Source organism: Anolis sagrei, chromosome 4 (assembly GCF_037176765.1).
Source record: "Anolis sagrei isolate rAnoSag1 chromosome 4, rAnoSag1.mat, whole genome shotgun sequence".
Classification (NCBI taxonomy): domain Eukaryota; kingdom Metazoa; phylum Chordata; class Lepidosauria; order Squamata; family Dactyloidae; genus Anolis; species Anolis sagrei.
In genome coordinates, this window is record NC_090024.1 from 89,966,925 (window position 1) to 89,987,342 (window position 20,418).

At 43.2% G+C, this 20,418-nt stretch overlaps 1 protein-coding gene across 1 annotated transcript in view; it reads right to left on the bottom strand.

The window, feature by feature from the left end:
• Nucleotides 1-20,134, bottom strand: part of PHLPP1 (PH domain and leucine rich repeat protein phosphatase 1) — a 210,259-nt gene extending 190,125 nt beyond the window's left edge. Inside the window, exon 1 of the mRNA XM_060774717.2 lies at nt 18,759-20,134. Coding sequence (XP_060630700.2) covers nt 18,759-19,941 — 1,183 coding nt within the window. The 5' untranslated portion in view covers nt 19,942-20,134. The remainder of the gene's footprint in view (nt 1-18,758) is intronic.
• Nucleotides 20,135-20,418: the final 284 nt, after the last annotated feature.

Below are 20,418 nucleotides of genomic sequence, written 5' to 3' on the forward strand. Positions count from 1 at the left end.
GTGCTGTGGGTTGAGCGTTCAACTAGATTCTGGAAAACTGTTTCAAATCCTCAATCAGTCATGGAAACTCAGTTGGTGACCTTGGGCAAGTTAAACTCTTTTAGATGCCTCCTCTGAATACATTTTGCCCAAAAAAATCCATGTGATTGCATCATCCTATGGTCAGAAATGACTGGAAGATACAAAACAACAAAATGGACAAATAAGAAACCCACAGAAAACAAATAGAATCATAGAATGGGAAGAGACCTCGTGGGCCATTCAGTCCAACCCCCTGCCAAGAAGCAGGAATATTGCATTCAAAGCACCCTCTACAGATGGCCATCCAGCCTCTGCTTAAAAGTCTCCAAAGAAGGAGCCTCCGCCACACTGCAGAGAGGAGAGTTCAGATGGAATCTCCTTTTCTGTAGTTTGAAGTCATTGTTCTGCATCCTAGTACCAGGGCAGCAGAAAACAAGCTTGCTCTCTCCTCCCTATGACTTCCCCTCACATATTTATTCTGCAGGCTAAACATGCCCAGCTCTTAAAGCCGCTCCTCATAGGGCTTGTTCTTCAGACTCTTGATCATTTTAGTTGCCTTCCTCTGGACACAGCTAGCAGAACATCTCAGCCATGATTTTAGAAAATGATTTTATTGCGGGATTTTTTTACCATTCTGCAAAGCAATAAGTAAAAACTGTATCAACTACCCCACAAAATAATTGAAAATATCATATAGACAAGGCCTTGGAACACTTGTAAGCAATCTACTAAATAAATGAGAAGCAAAAGGAGTCCAATGTTCAAATATTAGGCTAACTTCAAGTTCACCTGGAAGTGCACTCATTTGGCCCAAGAATTTCCCATTAGGAAAAATTGGGATGTGCGTTGAATGTATGGGAATACTTGCACAACACAAACACTTTCTAGCATTTCCACATATCACAGAATGGGAAGGAAGTGGTAACGTTGGAATACTTATTCCACCTACCAAACATCCGCTTGCGATTTCAAAATGAACACAGTATCAGTGTTAGTCACTTCCTGCTCATAAGAGCAGGTTGCACAGCACCTGTTCCATTCGAGAGAAGTAACATCTTCCAATGATTACCAGATACTGAAAATTTGGAATCTCTCTGCCACACTTTATTCAAGAAGAAGAGCTGTTGGATGGAAGCTCCATAATGCTCGGCAGCCAGAAATACACTGGGCTTTCTCACCTAGCTACAGCCTTGGGTACAGTGCCATCAGGTTGCAACCAAACATGGGTCTGTGTGGCATGGTTAAACTTGTAAGCAAGATGGACTGACATAGGTTGCAAAACCTTCAAGTTCCTCTTGGGAACATCAACATGTTTACATATTTACTACCACATGTGTTTTATTATTAATAAAACCTATATATTTACTCTGTATATTTATTTATGCCTGTGTAGCCACAGGAATCCACTACACTATAGAACATATTTGGACCACACCATATAGGTAAAGCTTCGTACCAAAAGTGGACACAACTACGTTCCCAAGCAAATTGCTACCCATCATCCATAGTAAAGCCAATCCAACAATGGAGGATGTAATGGTATGTGGCACAAAGAAAGCAGGTAAGCTCCCTCAGCTGCCATTCAATGTAATGGTGGGAAAGTCATGGCAGATTAAAGAGAGCACTTCTCCAAACAGGACACAGTTAAACCATAGAATTAGCTACCATAAAATGTAATTATGGCTGCCAACAGCTTCAAAAATAGTCAAAGTCATGGTGGATAAGGCTATCAATGATTAGTATTGTGGGTAAGATGCTTCCAGCATAACAGGCAGTATATATGAGCAGAGAAACAGAAGAAAGGTAATAAAAGTCATGCTCTTCTTAGGGCTTCCACATGGGGCATCTGGTTGGCCAAAATGGGAACTGCTTTCTGGACCAGAACAATTTTTGTCTGATCCAGCCTGTCTTTTGTTGGCTTTCTCACAGGTTACAAGGTAGATTAAGACTACCACAGAAGACACAGTGGTGCCCATAAGAACACAGTTCATGCCATATCTTTTCTTGTATTCCCTTTCCCATCTTGAAAGGTGGGAAAGAAGACGTAGCCTTGCTATCCACAAAGAAAGGGCAAGGTATTATTTTAGCTGCTTGTTATGCTGACCAAGGACCATTTACTTTTTTAAAAAATCCAATAAGCTTTTTTATAATGGAACAATGTGTTTCAAAGCAGCTAATCAGGGCAAAACATGCAATAGGCTACCTCAAAAAAAACCTCTTATACTTAACATTACTTAGTGTTTTCACACACAATATATCCTAGCCTACCATTTGAAAATTACAGACATTATGTTCTCAACCCTACGGTCTCAACTTCATTGCAACTGCACACCCATAGAGGAATTATTGCAAAGGTCAACATTTATCGCTGGGCATTGTCGAGACACTAAGTAACGCTTAAGACCCACAAGAAATAAGTGTGAGCAGTTCTCAGGCTTGTGCAAACATGGAGTGCCTGAAACCAGGAGTACGCATGGAATGGATACAATGTGTTCTTCTTAATGGTCTATGCATCTCAGACAAGTGTTTTCGATTTAATTTCCTGACAATCATACACTTCCTGCCAATCTCCAAAAAGGAAAGATGTGTAGATGTTAATTCAAAAGCCAAACTATTATTCTGCATGGGATGCACACATAGAATCAGTCCATGCAATACTCAAAGGAAGGACTGATGGGAGTTCAACTCCTATGTCCCCAACCTGGAATGTAATCTACTATTAGGTTCTCTGTACCTGATCTCATGTTGAATAAGAAGCACAAACCTTGTTGACCTGAAGAGGCAAATCTAGTCCTAGTCGAATGCAAGGGGGCAGCTTACAACTGCACATTGCAAATTTTACTTGATTCTGTAGCAAACCTTGGACTCACATCCTCCTCCATTCAAATCCCACTTTCCTTCCTACATACTAGCAGGCAGCCAACAAACCAAGATCTAAAGCAACAATTTCATCCTGCTTATATTTTTGTTATAATACACCACAATCTTTGGTTTGTTCACAGTAATAGGCCAGCCTTCTTCAAGCTGGTGTCCAGATGTTTGCATCTACAATTTTCATGAGTCTAAGCTAGCATAACCCATAAGTCACAGACAACATGAGTTGTCCTCCAAAAACATTTAGAGCACACTAGATTAAAGGCTCAAGTGTCATCTACACTGACCAATTAATGCAGCTTCAACCCAGTATTGAAGAAAACAGTTTCATTGTGCAGGTGATTAGATAGGAAATCCAGAAACCAGTCTGAGGCGTAAATAGTAATCAGAAACTACAGAGCACTGTTCATTGAAGGTTTTTTCTCACACTTTTGTAGGAGTTCAGTGTCCGACTGCTGCAGTTTGAAGTTACAGTAGCTTTGAACTGTATGTAATGGTTAGTGTATTTGGGACCTCAAGCTGAGGTTTGTGATCTAAACTAGGATGGATACATCATATCCTTCAAAAATCACCAACAAATAAGGAGCCCCCGGTGGCGCAGGACTGAAGACCAACAGGTTGCAGGTTCAAATCCCGGGAGAGCACGGATGAGCTCCCTCTATCATGCAGGGACATGAGAGAAACCTCCCACAAGGATAATAAAACATCAAAACATCTGAGCATCCTCTGGGCAACGTCCTTGCAGACAGCCAATTCTCTCACACCAGAAGCAACTTGCAGTTTCTCAAGGCGCTCCTGACACGACAAAAAAAACCAACAACAACAAACCAACAAATAGGTCCTGGAGCAACTCATAGGACATTGAGATATTAAAGAGTGACAGGGAAAGATGGCAAAACACATAACTATATCGAAGAGTGCGACTTTGGCCTCTGTAACCCAGAATGATCAAAGTAGAAAACATACAATGATAAATATTGACTTTTAAATCCAAAATAAGAGTTTTCAATCCAAAAAGGTTACATCCAAATGGTTTAGAAAAATGTGTATTCAGGTAATGATGCAATGTTGTTGGCAAGACTTAACTCTGTCCATATTTCCTGTCCAACATGAGAGGAAATGTAAGGAAGTGTTTCCGCTCAGCCTTTTTAAGCCAAGAAGATAACACCATTCAGTAAACAAAAGCAAGCACAAGGCTAGTGGGAAATGTTTTGATCAGAGCTTTGAGTTCCCTTCTACACTGTTCCGAAGGCTTTCATGTGGCTGTACATCACTGACAGATTGTATGAAGCGTCTAATGTTCTAAGTGGAACAGATGGATATTTTAATTGCACAGAGAGCTCTGAGGTATATCAATACCACCATCACCAAGAGAGGACTTGTTACAAATTTTCAAGCAACAGTGTCCAAGGATGAAAGGGAAACGAATCGGCAGCAAAGGCAGCCACTCGGCTCTCAACAAATACAACTAACAACCCAAGTGCAGTGAAATTGAATAAAATTGGCTCGAGAGAACAGAACTCAGTCCATTTTCTATACAGGTCTAAGAGCACTGCCTTCATTTATGGCTGCAATCCTAAACACACCTCCTAGGAAGGAGGTCCTGGCCACTTCCATGGAGCTCCCTTTGAAGTTGATATACAGAGATTAAGGGAGGAAAGGTTAAATACTTGCAGACTCAATGACACAGGTTTCCCCCCACCAAAAAAGCACAATTCTTGCCTAATTTTGGAAGCTCAGCAGGGACATGCCTGCTTGGACATTGGACAGAGATATTGAGAGGCTATGAAGGAATGAATTCTGCATCAAACACCAGAAAACCATCAGAGCTTTCAGAATTGGAGTAAATGGCCCAAAGGCTCTGACTAAGTGAAAAGAGACTTCTTATACTACTAATCAAAACAATAAACTCAAGCTGGCTCACCTTAACAATAAAACAAAAGACATGGTGAGGGAGAGTCTTAGAAACTGAGTAAACTTTCCATTTTAGGAACCCATTGGACCCCTACAGTTAAAAGTGATCATGCTCCAATTGTTGCTATCTTGACCAATAACAAGGGTATGGATGAGAGACCTCCAAGTCATGTCCAAATGAAAACAAAGAAAGAGATAACACTGGTAGATACCACATTGGGAATGCTGCTGGTCTGAAAAAATAAAACCACAGGCTGCTATGGTTCGGCACTTAATGGTAACATCATGTGAAGAAATCAGCAGGTTTTTCTGGAGTACAACCTTTTCTCCAATGATTTTCACACGGCAAAGCCACTACATAAAGTGATTGTCTTTATTGGGTTGCCAAGTCTATATAAATAAAAATGTAATGTTCATTTGTGGGATTAACATAACCCAAAAACCACTGGACGAATTGACACCAAATTTCGACACAGTACATGTATTAGGCCAACAAGTGACCATCACACATGAAAACACTGGAAAACACAACAGAAGAGACTTATAAAGCCAAAAATTAAAAAAACACACATTACAACACATGTGCAAAACCACACATATATACACAAATATATATACACACACATATACACACACAAAGCACATATACACAGACTGGGCCACAGCAATGCATGGCAGGGGATTGTAGCCACACTTGATCAGAAATTCAGATTTGTTAAGAATCTCCCTACCACTTAGCAGAAAAGATAAACCACTCTTCCAAATAGCCAAACAAGCAAAATGAGAGCTAGTGGCTTGGTTTCAGCATTGGACTATTATTTTGGAGACTAGGTTTTTGAATCCCACTCAGTCATGCAAACCCACTGGGTGACTTTGGGAAAGTCACATTCTCAAGTCTCCGAGAAATATAAAGGCAACCGTGCCTTTATAAATCTTGCAAAAAAAAAACAAAAAACCACAACAGTGATAGGTTTGCCTCAGGGTCCCCAAAACTGGAAACCACTTGAAGGTGTGCGAGAACAAAACAAGCACTGTGGATTCATAAAACGGTCCTCGATTCATTTGCGACTATCTGCTCATCTCTGGGTCTTAAATTGCTTTGAGGAAGGACAGTTCCAGGAGTGTCTTTAAAGAAGGAAAGTGAAGCCATTTTACAACACAGATTAATAGCAAAGGCAACTTTTATTGTGGACAGAAACACTTCTATACAAAAGGAATTACAGATCCCAAACATGTTATTGTACCAAGGAGCACTTCTAGCCTAGAGCACGACCAAACAACCCATCTAGCCCAACAAGCCTCCACCCAAGCTCCACACCCTTAAAAGAGAGCAAAAGTAAGAGAGATTGGGGTGGCAAGTTATAATTGAAACCACAAGAGTGGATGGCAAGTTATAATTGAAACCACAAGAGTGGATGGAGGACTGTGTGTTAAGTATCAAAGCATCAGATTAGTTGCCTTCTGTTAATTCCACTAGCTGGATGAATACTGCTTCAGAGCCCCAAATAAGATTCTCATGTTCATGCAAGTCACATGTTCAGAATGTAGTACTTTCACTCCACAAACAGAAAAGAAGATGCAGGAACAGAGTACCTGTTGTCTGAATATGGTGATGGGTGTCAAACAGAATGGCTGAATCAAGATCAAAAGTGCTTGTAACACAGCCAAGTGCTCACTGAACATCACCAAGCAGACCTGAAATGAATAGTCATGCTGACATCCTCTATCCCAAATGCAAAAAGCAACTGGTGGCATCTTGCACCCAACATGGAAGGTCATGAGGTTATTCCTAATGGCTGCTTGGTATCCCACCAGCATTAATGGTTCAATAATGAAGAAGGAACAGCAGAATTTAGCCATCTCAGTCATCTGGTACTAAAACACAGCAGACGAATTGAAATTCCCTGGCCCAGCCATAGAGAACCACAGGAACAATCTGTGTTTTCATGGTGGTGCTGATGGAGGATTATCAGGCAAAAGTGGGCAGGTAATCTTTTGCCTGCCTTGCCCAAGCACCTTTCTCCTACTTATCAGTCCACAGGGGAAGGGCCAACTGCTCTTGGTAGCAGACTTAATCGATCTTTTGCAGAGGGCTTTTGAATATAGGTCAAAGATCATCAGAGCTTGAAAAAAAAACTTTTGAGTGAGACAAAGGCTGTTCTCAAAATCCCCCCAGCAAGCATGCCCTGTGGTCTTATTGACTGGTGGATTCTGGGAGTTATAACCTCAAAATGTAGACTTTCCCATGTGCTGAAAACTATTTAAAATTAGGCAGATTGCCAGCTGTTATATATTGAGCTAGAGGTGTTCCTTATGCAACAAAAGGTAAGATTTATCTTCTAGGAAGATCTACTCTGCTCAAGTCCAAATACCTGAGAACAACAGAGTATCAACGAGATGATACTTGGGGAATATTTCAATGCCGTTCTATGTGCTTATCCTTAATTTGGACTTCCCTGTTCCTCCCACAGCTGCTATTTTGATGGCCAAGTTTATTTGTATGAAGATTAAGCTGAATAGAAAAATGAATTCAGAAATGAAACCTACCAATGATGTAAAACACACACTTTTCTTCATATCACCGTTCATTCACAATGACTAGAGCAAAGGTTGGGGAAAGTGCAGTCCTCCAAATGTTGCTAGACTGCAATTCCCTACAATCTTCAGCATGTGCTACGCTGCATGATGCTGATGGGAACGTCAGTCCCAACATCTGGGAGGAAATATTATTATGTTTATTATCATTATGTTTATTTATACCAGTGGTTCCAAACCTGTGGTCCGTGGACCACCAGTGGTATCCAAAAATGAAAATATGGTCCACAGCCTCATTATTACTACACTGTTGTCTCGAAACCACATGGCAACAAGAGCGACTGGTCTCATAAAACCCTCTTATAGTGCCGAGGCAACTGAGATGTCGGGAGGAGAAAGGCTGACTACCCATGAAAGATTACTACTACATCAGCTCTAGATTATTAAATATGGTTTTCTGTGGGCGAGCCGATGGCAGCTACTGGATGGCATATGTTCTGTATCAGAAACTAGAGCCAATGTGGTCTATCCAAGGCAATTTTCTGAATCAGCACCCCAAATAACAAAACCAAATCTTAAATTGACCGAACACTGATTTATAACCCTTTTGGTACTAATGTTGGAGAGTGGTCCCTGGTCAAAAAAAGGTTGGGAACCACTGATTTATATACCCTGCCTTTTCTCTTGCACTTTGCCAATGCCTTGAATCACCTATCAGCAAACTATGACATTTTGTTATGGTTACTGTGTCTACAAGGTGCTCATAGTGACTCTATTTTAAGGTTTTCTAAACCTTTCTTCAAAAGGGTTGCCACTGTCTTCCTCTGATGCTAAGAGAGTGCGACTTGCCCAATGATACCCAGTGGGTTTAAATGACTAAGCAGGGAATTGAGTCCTTATCTCCCAGAGTCCTAGTACAGTAGTCAAACCACTGTGCCACACTGGCAAATGCTGTATTAACCACTGCAAATTCAGTCAAATAACCCTCAAAAATAAAGAAACTTGGGGGAGAGAGAGAAATCTGAACTGTCCATCTTGAATAAAAGTTAATGCTAAAATGCAAGTCAATCATTCCATGTCTTGAAAGTTCAAATCTCTCAAGTATAAGTTATGATGTGCATTATGCAGCTGATAGTTGCAACTTGTAACTTACAAGAGATTTCATAGTGGATTGCTCAGCTTTGCTGAGTCCCTGGCTGCCAACAGGCATGATAAAAGAGACTGAACAAGTCATCAAATTAACAAGCAGCTCCACTCTACTTCCAGAAGAATAACAGTTCACTCCATACATTGAAAACAAGGGTAAAGCTCAAAAGCAAAACAGAGGTACACACAGTGTTTATACCATTTTTGGTAACTTGTAGGTGTCTGGTTTACAGAAAGATCCCAGTAAATGAGAAGGCAAACATTCTTCTATATTGGCATTTCCTCTTTTAAAAAGTACTCATTTACGGTTGACGCCCATGAAGCAAGAATAAAGAATTTCCCACAAGAAATTAATCTGTTGCGCACCTTCAAGTCATTTCCAATGAATGATGGCCATGTGGAGCCCCCGGTGACGCAGTGGGTTAAAGCCCTGTGCTGGCAGAACTGAAGACCGACAGGTCGCAGGTTCGAATCCGGGGAGAGGCGGATGAGCTCCCTCTATCAGCTCCAGTTCCTCATGCGGGGACATGAGAGAAGCCTCCCACAAGGATGATAAAACATCAAATCATCCAGGCATCCCCTGGGCAACGTCCTTGCAGATGGCCAATTCTCTCACAACAGGAGCGGCTTGCAGTTTCTCAGGTCGCTCCCGACACGACAAAAAAAATGGGCCTAAAGTAAATTTATCACACGGTTGGGGGTTTCTCCCCCAAATTTGTTCGGGCATGCGTTGCCTTTGCCTTCCTCTGAGGCTAAGAGAGTGTGACTTGCCCAAGGTAACTAAATGGGTTTAGTACAGTGGTTCCCAACCTTTTTTTGACCAGGGACCACTTTCCAATATTAGTACCAAAAGGGTTACAAATCAGTTTTTGGTCAAGTTTAGATTCAGTTAGGTTATTTGGGGTGTTGATTCAGAAAATTGCATTGGATAGACCACATCAGCTCTAGTTTCTGATACAGAATATATGCCATCCAGTAGTCACCATTTGCTCACACATATTTAATAATCTAGAGCTGATGTGGTAATAGTAATCTTTTGTCAGTAGTCAGCCTCTCCCCTGCCAACATCCCTGTTGCCTCGGCACGATAAGAGTGTTTTGCGAAACCAGTGGTTCTCATTCCTGCATGGTTTTCAGGCAATGGTGTAGTAATGGTGAGGCCGCGGACAGTATTTTCGTTCTTGGAGACCACTGGTGGTCAATGGACCACAGGTTGGGAACCACTGGTTTAGCAGAATCATACATAATATGTCTCTTTACTGAGAAATAACTCCTCATTGTGTGCAGCTTATGCTCACATAGATGTGCAGAGCTTGTAGTCTGACGTCTATGTTCCAGGTTAGAGCTTTCCTAACTGTGTGTTGTGAAACATCAGTGTGTCGGCTGCAGCGTGTAGGTGTGTCATGCAAATGTTAAGAGAAATTTATGAGTATGTGAAAAAAGCAATAAATCATACATATTGTAAATATATACACAAAATATTTTCATGCAATATGTTATGTTCCTTACGTTGCATTATTACAATTTGTGTATGTATCAGTTTCTCTTATTAGGGGTTGATTTAACCTCCAGCTTGCTAGTAAAACAATTACTGTGTTGCAAAATCATGTATCTCTAGAAGCCTAAAATATGTGTCATCAACATGAAATGTTTTTGAAAGCTTGATTCTAGGCTTTGTCTTACAACTGTCCGAGTCCTTAACTGCTTTTTGCACTAGGACTGCTAATGTTGAGACTAGTATGCTATCTCCAACATTTTGTGTGTGTGTGTGTGTGTCAGAAGCAACTTGAGAAACTGCAAGTTGCTTCTGGTGTGAGAGAATTGGCCATGTACAAAAAGGTTGCCGAGAGAACATCCGTATTTTTTACCATCCTGTGAGAGGCTTCTCTCATGTCCCCACATGGGAAGCTGGAGCTGACAGATGGGAGCTCACCCCATCTCAAAGGTTCGAACCGCCGACCTTCAAGTACTCTAAAATTCCCCAAAACTTGAAATTCAAAACACTTCCAGTCCCAAGCATTTCAGGTAAGTGATACTCAACTTGTACTGCCTACTGTGAACTATATTTCAAAGGAAGAGACTAGCAAAACCACTGCTCAGTGTTCTTTGCCTAAGAAAAGTCTATGTAATGCAAGGGGTTACTATAAGTCAATAGGAAAGTTCAAAGAACATACACATAAACAACGATTAAGGCTTCTATACACATTTCATCATGCTAGCTCTATAGAGTGCTTATCCTTTAGGGTTTCCAAACCAAAAAGATTGTTCCTGTTCCTTTAATGATTGCATAGAAGAGGAAATTTCAGCAGGTGTTGCTTGTTACATGTTTGCTTGACAAGGATCACCAGCTGAAATTCTCCTTTCTCCACAATACTGCAACTATTAGAGACCTCTTCAGTTTGTACTCCAGTAAGCTTATCCACCCACACCAAACAGCCAGTGAATTGTCACTTAAATCCAATCGATTGTCCCAGGCATAACTTTAAAATTGTGTCTGCAGGTATTTAGAAGCCAAACTTTGCAAGGAATAAAAATAGATAAACAAATAATACATAAATATATCTCCAAGCCACTGAGAGAAATGTATTCTGAATAAGTTCAGAATAAATCAGGAAAAGCCAAGTTCAGGGGCATAACAACCACCGAAGAAATTCTGGAAAAAAAACTGAAAAAGGTTTTTGTTTTCCAAATGTCTTCTATTGGGCATGGGTCATCAACGTTTTGCTCTCCTTGCCATTTTAGATCCAGGGAAACCTTTCTCAAACAGAAAGTGAGCAGAAGTTGAGCCTAAAATGGCTCAGGGCGGACAAAAACATGGCAACATTGCTTCCCATACCCCCCCCCCCGGAAAGTATTTGGGGGGGGGAGCAGTATCAAGGAAATATAGCACAAGTATGGATATTCACAGTTTGCTTAGAAAAAGAATTCACAATCATAATTTCCAAAATTGCCTCGTAAGCTTCCAGAATTATACAGTAAAGGCGCCCATAGAGGATAGGTCCCAGGCAAACATGGCTATGAACAAACACCATTAAAAAAAACTTGGCATCTGAATCCGAATCTCATACAGTTATTTTGGAGGAGCTAGTAATTCCTTGAGTTATTCCCTCTAGAAACTTGCTAGGTCCTCCAGTGCAACACTATGGTACCTCTGGAGAAATAATACCATAGACCAGTGCTTCCCAACTTTTTTTTTTGAACAGGGGCCACTTGACCAGGAACCACTTTCCAACATTAGTACCGAAAGGGTTACCAATCAGTTTTTGATCAACTGGTATAAAGTGAATTCTGGAAAGTACAGCGAATATAATGTCCACTTCTGAAGTGCTATTAAGAAAGTCAAGAAGTCCCATTCTACATCAGTATGATCCAGAGATCCAGAAATGTATGCAATGGGCTCTATGTACAGGACCTTTAAACACACTCAACTTCAATGACATATTTATGTGTTTGCCCAGCAATTCTCTATTCCTGCACCCTGCCATCCACCTCATTAGATAATCCTCTAATAGACCAAGGATTTTGTGTACCAGACAAGTATTTCACACATTTGCAGTATGAATGTGCAACAGCATAACTGGAAAAAAAATTGCAAATGCAAGCAGATGAGGAGAAATCTTTTTTGCTAGGTGAAATTATCTACAATGATTCCAGTGATCAGGTAGTTTCCAATTTACAGCGATCTTAAGGATTTTCTTGGCAAATTAGTTCAGAGAGGTATTTCCTTGCTACTCTCTGAGAGTGAAAGAATGTGATTTGTCCAATGACACCCAGTGAGCCTCCATGGCTGAGCAGGGGTTCAAACCCTATGTCTCCCAGTGTCCTAATCCAACACTCTAACCACGAAACCACACAGGCTTTCACCAACCTATCAAGATAAAACATTAGGCACCTGCCAGGTAATAACGCCAGAAATAACTGTACTCGACTTCATGTATGGCACCTATTGCTCAGAGTTGCTCAAAGAAATCCAAAAACGCTTAAAACATAACGTGAAAAATCGGTGGATTGCATTTGTCAGTGAAAGCTCAGCTCACATGGTTGTGTAGGTTTTGCCTTTCACATCTTGTACTGAACAAGCACTACAAGCCCAGGCTCCTCGCCCAAGAGGAAACACAGTGCATGCAGTTTAATCTCTAATGTATCGAACCTTATGTTGAAGTACACTCCCCCTCCTCCTCCTCTCCTCATACAATGGTCAATCTGGACCCGGTTCCTGTTGCCACATTTCCGAAGTGTAAAAGATATCTATACAGTGGTTATAGCAGACTCAGGAAGAGAACATGAGCATCATCTGCAAGACTGGAATTAGGGATAGTATTTTGCCAGCAATTACAATACAGATCCATCCCATTCAACAGAGGATACCTGTTTCATTACAGAAGCATACTTCATTGTAGAAAACTGTCTCACCATTTCAATAGATCGGCTCAGACCCACCACTAAGAACGCAAGCTACATAGAGCGCATTTCTCTTCGAGATCTTTTGAATGCAGGGACTTTCTTGGGCCTTGCTTATTTAGCCAGCTCTCTTAGCCTCTGCAGTTTAAAATCATCCAAGACAACCATGATACAGAAAGACTCAGCAATTTCATGCAAAAGACAATATCTATACTCATGTGTTTCTGGTCTTGGCAGGCAAGGTATGATGTCAAACAAGTAACAAGCATTTTTTTTTTGTTAAGGAAGGATAATCCTGTCCTTTCCATACACAGGACTAAAATGTTTTCTTCAGAAGAAAATATTGTTGGGTAAGTGGGCTTATTAACAAAAGACCCTCCTCATAAATGTACAGCAGAGTAACTTATCAGCAGCAGCGTGACCCAGCACCAGTAGCCCTGAGGGATAAAAAGAACAAAAACACAGAGACCAATGTTATCCCTTTCATGGGAGGCTTTTCTTTGTAGTAAAATTATATGGTTGCACTATTTCCATAACACAAATAAACAAATACATAGTAGCTTTACACATAGCAGCCTTCACACTGGAGCTTTCTCGCACGAGGCTTCTCTCACACTGAGGTTTACCTCATACTCCTCAGGACAATACTAGCTTTTGGCCCACCAACTCTTAACAGGATTCGGCCTATTCACTCTCCTCAGGATGACACTAGCTTTGGCCCACTGACTCTAACAGGCTTCGGCCTACAAACTCTTTCAGTGATTGACTCACACTTTTGTAATCAAAAATACTCAGTTAATTTTTCCAATATTTCTGACAAATATACATATCCACCTGAAAAACTACTACTTCATGGTCACACATGGACCAAGGAACAGACATTTGTTGAATAAGAGCTTTCTGTGTCTTTTCCAAACAAAACAACATCTCCAAAGCACCCTTCTTTTGCCATTAATCACCACGGAGATCTACCTGTCCAGTCAATGGGATGGGATATCCCAAAATAAGAACAGTCCGTTCCCAAGCATATTTAATAATAATAATAACAACAACTTTTGCCATTAATCATAACTGAGATCTACCTGTCCAGTCAATGGGATGGGATATTCCAAAATAAGAACAGTCCACTCCTAAGCATATTTAATAATAATAATAATAATAATAATAACTTTATTTTTATACCCCACCAACCATCTCCACTAGGGGACTCGGGGTGGCTTACAAGGGACATGCCCAAGATTACAATTAAAACACATGTAAACGCACAAAACTAAGCCCCACATATTTCCATAGGCTGACAACCTCCACATCCAGCAAAGTATTTTAAAGTAATCATTTCTGTGGTACAAATGGACACCCAGTTCTAGCTTTCGGACACACAACGGAGACAACATTGGCACATCCAATGTTAGGCATGGGCCAAGAACAAAGAAGCTACGTGGGTTAATTCTAGTAACATACATATTTGCACCTCTGTATTTGCTGGGTTTGTTCGTGTGTTATTTTCACTTCAATCCAGACATCAGAATTGTATGGAAGGGGGAGGATTCCCTCCTGAAACACCTGAATGAGAAAAGGGGATGCCCAGCACCAATTCCTTTGCATTACTTGAATTCCCAAAACATAACCATCACACATTTCTTAGAAGGATGGAGGGTATGAGTTTCACTAAATTAGCCAACAGGTTTCAAGGAAAACTGGAAAGAATTTTCTGAAATGAAATGAAATGCCTTCCTTAATGCTCACCCATACATACAGTCCTATTCCTCATCCAATCAGACCAGGAAAATTAATACAGATTGAGTTCTCCTTATCAGAAATGCTTGGGACCAGAAGTGTTTGGGATTTCAGATGTCTCCCCACCCCCCAAACCCAGATTTTGGAAAACCTGTATTTGAGTATCTGTATATAAGGAGGTATCTTAGAGATGGGACCCAAGTCTGAACGAAAAAAAGAAAATATTTATATGTCACATACAGATATAGGTAAACGTAAAGGTTTTCCCCTGACATTAAGTTCAGTCGTGTCTGACTCTGGGGGTTGGTGCTCATCATTTCTAAGCCGAAGAGCCGGTGTTGTCGGTAGACACCTTTACATGTGGCCGGCATGACTGCATGGAGCGCCATTACCTTCCCACTGGAGCAGTACCTATTGATCTACTCACATTTGCATGTTATCAAACTGCTAGGTTGGCAGAAGCTGGGGCTGACAGCGGAAGCTCACACCACTCCCCAGATTTGAACCTGTGACCTTTTGGTCAACAAGTTCAGCAACTCAGAGGTTTAACCCACTGCACCACCAGGGACTCCCACACAGTCTTAATGTCATTTTATATTAAAAATTTGTAATAATTTTGGGCATGAAGCAAAGTTGCGTACCTTGAGCTATCAGAAAGAGGGTAAAACAAAAGAAATTAAAAATAAATGGAAGACATGTATAGAATGCACAGAAAGAGGCGAAGCCAATGCAAATATTGTACAGAAGTTAAGGAAATTGTGTGCTTGGTTCAAGATATAGGGCAAGTATGTGGTCAGAGGGAAGGGCAATAGCGGGGTGGGGTTGAAGGGTGTTAACAATAACAAATGTCATCACAGAAAAGGAAGAATAAAAAGAGAAGATGCAGAAAAAAGAAATGTTACATGAAAATGAAGTGTGTATAAGTATGAGCACTAACAGAAACTAAGTATCTAAATAAGATGCTGAAACAATAAAAAAATCTTTGCTACTAAATATTTTAGTTATTTCATATATGGGGATATATGAAATAACTTGGCCCTGAGCTTGCATTTATTTGTTTTTTAACTATTTATTTGTTTTTTAACTTTTGTATTGCGCTTTGTAAATTTGGCTACAGTGTGGGATTGCTGGGTGCCTTGAAAGGCAGGATATAAAGAAAGTGAATGATAATAATAGCAATACTTTTATACGGTAGGTCAGGCATGGGCCAACTTTGGCCCTCCAGGTGTTCTGGACTTCAACTCCACAATTCCTAACTGTGACCTCACCAGGAATACTATATCCAAATCTGGGCACCATGGTTCAAAAGAAATATTGACAAGCTGAAAGGGGTCCAGAAGAGGGCAACTAAAAACTATCAAAGGTCTGGAGACCATGAATCCCTATGAGGAGCGTCTTAAAGAAATGAGTCTGTTTTGCCTGAAGAAGAGAATGATAACCCTGTATAATATGTGAATGGATGCCACAAGGAAAAGTGAGTAGGGTTGTTTTTTGCTCCCCTGGAAACTAAAGGGCCTTTCACATAGCCATATAACCCAGAATATCAAGGCAGAAAATCTCAGTTATCTGAGTCCACACTGCCATTTACTCCAATTAAAAGTAGATAATGTGGGATTTTATTCAGCTCTGTAGAAGGGACCTAGGACTCAGAGAAATGGGTTCAAATCAACGAAAATTCCACCTGAACATTAGAAAAAATAACTTCCTGACTGCAAGGGCTGTTCAGCAGTGGAACTCTCTGCCTCAGAGTGTGTGGAAGCTCCTTCTTTGGAAGCTTTTAAACAGAAGCTGGATGGTTATCTGTCAGGGATACTTTGATTGTGCTTTTCCTGCATGACAGGGGGTTGGACTAGATGGCCCACGTGGTCTCTTCCAACTCTATTATTTTATTATTCTGCGGGGAGCTGGACAACCCATTGTACCAGAGGCTGGATGGCAATCTCTCAGGGATACTTTGATTGTGCTTTTCCTGAATGGCAGAGGGTTGGACTAGATGGCCCACGTGGTCTCTTCCAACTCTATTATTTTATTATTCTGAGGGGAGCTGGACAACCCATTGTACCAGAGGCTGGATGGCAATCTCTCAGGGATACTTTGATTGTGCTTTTCCTGAATGGCAGAGGGTTGGACTAGATGGCCCATGTGGTCTCTTCCAACTCTATGATTCTAAGGGCAGCTGGACAAACCATTTATACCAGACACTGGATTGCCATCTATTAAAGATACTTTGATTGTGCTTTTCCTCCTGGCAGCGGGTTGGCCTAGATGGCCCATGTTGTCTTCTCTAACTCTATGATTCTAATATGTGGGAGTTAAATCCAAGGCCCTGAGAGACTCTGTTGACTCTGGGAAATCGAAACTTCTGTTTTTATGTTTTATGTTTGTTTTATGTCTGATATAATATAAGCCATACAGCCCGGAAAACTCGCAGCAACCCAGTGATTCCGGCCATGAAAGCCCTCGACAATACATTAAGCATTATTATTATTATTATTCTGCACTGCCATATAATCCAGATTTTTCAAAGCAGATAATCCACATCTACACTGCCATGGGAGCTCCCGGTGGCGCAGTAGGTTAAACCGCTGAGCTGCTGAAATTGCTGACAAAAAGGTTGGCGGTTCAAATCCGGGGAGCAGGGGGTGCTCCCCGCTGTTCGCACCAGCTTCTGCCAACCTAGCAGTTCAAAAACATGCAAATGTGAGGAGATCGATACCACTTCTGCGGAAAGGTACTGGTGCTCCATGCAGTCATGCCAGCCGCATGACCTTGGAAGTGTCTATGGATAGGGCCGGCTCTTCGGTTTAGAAATGGAAATGAGCACCACCCCCCAGAGTTGGACACGACTGGACTTAATGTCAGGGGAAAACCTTTACCTTTATGTCTGATATAATAGGCCATACAGCCAGGAAAACTCAGTGATTCCGGCCATGAAAGCCTTCGGCAATACATTATTATTATTTTACTGACACATAATAAAAATATTATTATCATCATTACTAATACTATTCAATACTTCCATATAATCCAGATAGTCTACACTGCCATAAAGTCCACATCAAGACTGCCATAGAATCTAGATTACCAAAGAAGATAATCCACATCAAGACTGACATAGAACCCAGATTACCAAAGCAGATAGTCCACATCTAGACTGACATAGAACCCAGACTGCCAACGAAGATAATGCACATCTAGACTGACAGAGAACCCAGATTACCACATCTAGACTGACAGAGAACCCAGACTACCAATGAAGATAATGCACATCTAGACTGACATAGAACCCAGATTACCAAAGCAGATAATCCACATCTAGACTGACATAGAACCCAGTCTACCAAAGATAATGCCCATCTAGACTGACACAGAACCCAGATTACCAAAACAGATAATCCACATCTAGACTGACACAGAACCCAGTCTACCAAAGATAATGCACATCTAGACTGCCATAGAACCCAGATTACCTAAGCAGATAATCCACATCTAGACTGACACAGAACCCAGACTATCAATGTAGATAATGCACATCTAGACTGACATAGAACCCAGATTACCAAAGAAGATAACCCACATCTAGACTGACATAGAACCCAGACTACCAAAGCAGATAGTCCACATCTAGAATGACACAGAACCCAGTCTACCTAAGATAATCCACTTCTAGACTGGCATAGAACCCAGTCTACCAAAGATAATGTGCATCTAGACTGACATAGAACCCAGACTACCAACAATGATAATGCACATCTAGACTGACATAGAACCCAGATTACCAAAGCAGATAATCCACATCTAGACTGACACAGAACCCAGATTACCAAAGATAATGCACATCTGGACTGACATAGAACCCAGTCTACCAAAGATAATGGACATCTAGACTGCCATAGAACCCAGATTACCAAAGCAGATAATGCACATCTACAGTGCCATAGAATCCAGTTCAAAGCAGATCACCTGGACTGTATATGGCAGTGCAGAAGGGGCCTGAGAAGCCACACACAGCACGAAGGCAGGGAGATTCAAAGGGAGGCGAGCAGGCACTACCCAATCCCTCCCGGCAGAGGGCCAGCCAGATCCCCCACCCACTCACCCACCTACCCACCCACTTAGCCGGCGAGCTACCTGCGTAGAAGCGGATGAGGCAGCCGGTCTCGGAGTCCATGCCCTCCTCCTGCGCGCGCCAGGGGTCGCGGAAGCCCAGCTGCGCGAGGTAGTCGCTTTGGAGGCGCAGGGGCTTCTCGGCGGGGGAAAGGCGCCTCGCGGTCTCCCCGTGGAGCTGGACGTAGAGGCCCAGGGGGGGCGGCGGCGGGGACGGAGGAGGAGGAAGAAGAGGAGGCGTTGCTGCTGAAGGCGAGGAAGCCGCGGCCTTAGTAGTCGTCGTCGTCGTAGTAGCAGGAGCAGCAGAGGGGGCGCCTTCTTCATCTTCTTCTTCCTCTCCTTCCTCCTCCATGGCCTCCTTCTTCTTCCGCCTCCTCCTCCTCCTCCTGGGCTCCTCGGCCTCCAAGTCCTCCAAGGAAGACGCCGAGGAGGAGGAAGAGGAAGAAGAGGAGGAGGAAAAGCCTTCTTCTTCTCCTCCTCCTCCTTCTTCTCCCTCGGCGCTAGGGCTGAAGCCCTCCGAGTCGGAGCCGCCGGCGAGGGACGGGCAGGAGATCGGCGGGCCCGACAGGTAGATGGAGGCCTTCCCCTCCTCCTCCTCTTCGTCTTCTCCTTCGAGATGGGCCTCCTCGGCTTCTCCTTGGCCCTCTTCTTGGCCCAAGACGCGGAGAGCCCCTCCTCCTGCCCTCCTCTGCTGCTGCTGCTGCAGCCTGGCTGCCACTTGCCCCGCGGTGGTCTCCAAGGTGCACAGCACCGGCAGCAGGTAGCAGTGGTGGTGGTGGTGGTGATGGTGGTGGTTGGAGTAGTAGACATGGACGCAGCCCCGGCGGAGGTCCCGCCGCACCCAGTCCCGCTCCGGCGCCTGCAGAGGCTGGACCTGCCGCGGGGGCTTCGGGAGAAGGAGAAGCGCCTTCCGGTCCAGGCTGCGCGAGGCCGGAGGAGCAGCCGGAGGAGGAGGAAGCAGCGAGGGCGAGGCGGCGGAGGAGAGGTTCCTCTTGAGGCGGCCTCGCCTCACCAGGAGCGAGTTGGCCCCGTTGGACGAAGCCAGGGAAGCCGAGGAGGCAGAAGAAGGAGTCGTCCCCGGCGTCCCCTTGGCGGCGGCAACGGCGGCCGCTCCCCCGCGCTTGCGTCGCCTCTGTTGGGCTCCTTCAAGGCCCATGGCGCTCCCGTCTCCTTCTGGTTGTTGCTGCTGCTGCTGCGCAGGTTCCATTAGGATGGGTTAGCGAACGTTCCGAAGAAAGGAGGCGAAGGGGAGGGATTAGGTCGCCATGGCGAACATTCCGCCGCTGTCTCCTCCGCGTTCCATCCGGCTCAGCCTCGCCGCGCGCGCCATTAGCCGCTGACTGGACTGGGCGGGAGAGGCAGGCAAGCGCGCGCCTCCGCCTCCTCCTCCGCTTCGCCTTCCCTTCCAAGGCCCCACCCACTAAGCCAAGCCTCTCCTCTCTTCCCCCTCCCTCCTCCCGCCTTATGAATATTCATAAAACCCTCTTCGCCTTTCCTTTTCAAGGCCCCACCCACCAAGCCTCTACTCTCCTCTCTTCCCCCCTCCTCTCGCCTTGCCTTATGAATATTCATAAAAACAGGATTTGCTTGCTCCTCCTCCGCTTCAGAACGTCATCGCCTCTTCGCTTCGCTTCCAAGGCCCCACCCACCAAGCCTCTACTCTCCTCTCTTCCTCCTCCCTCCT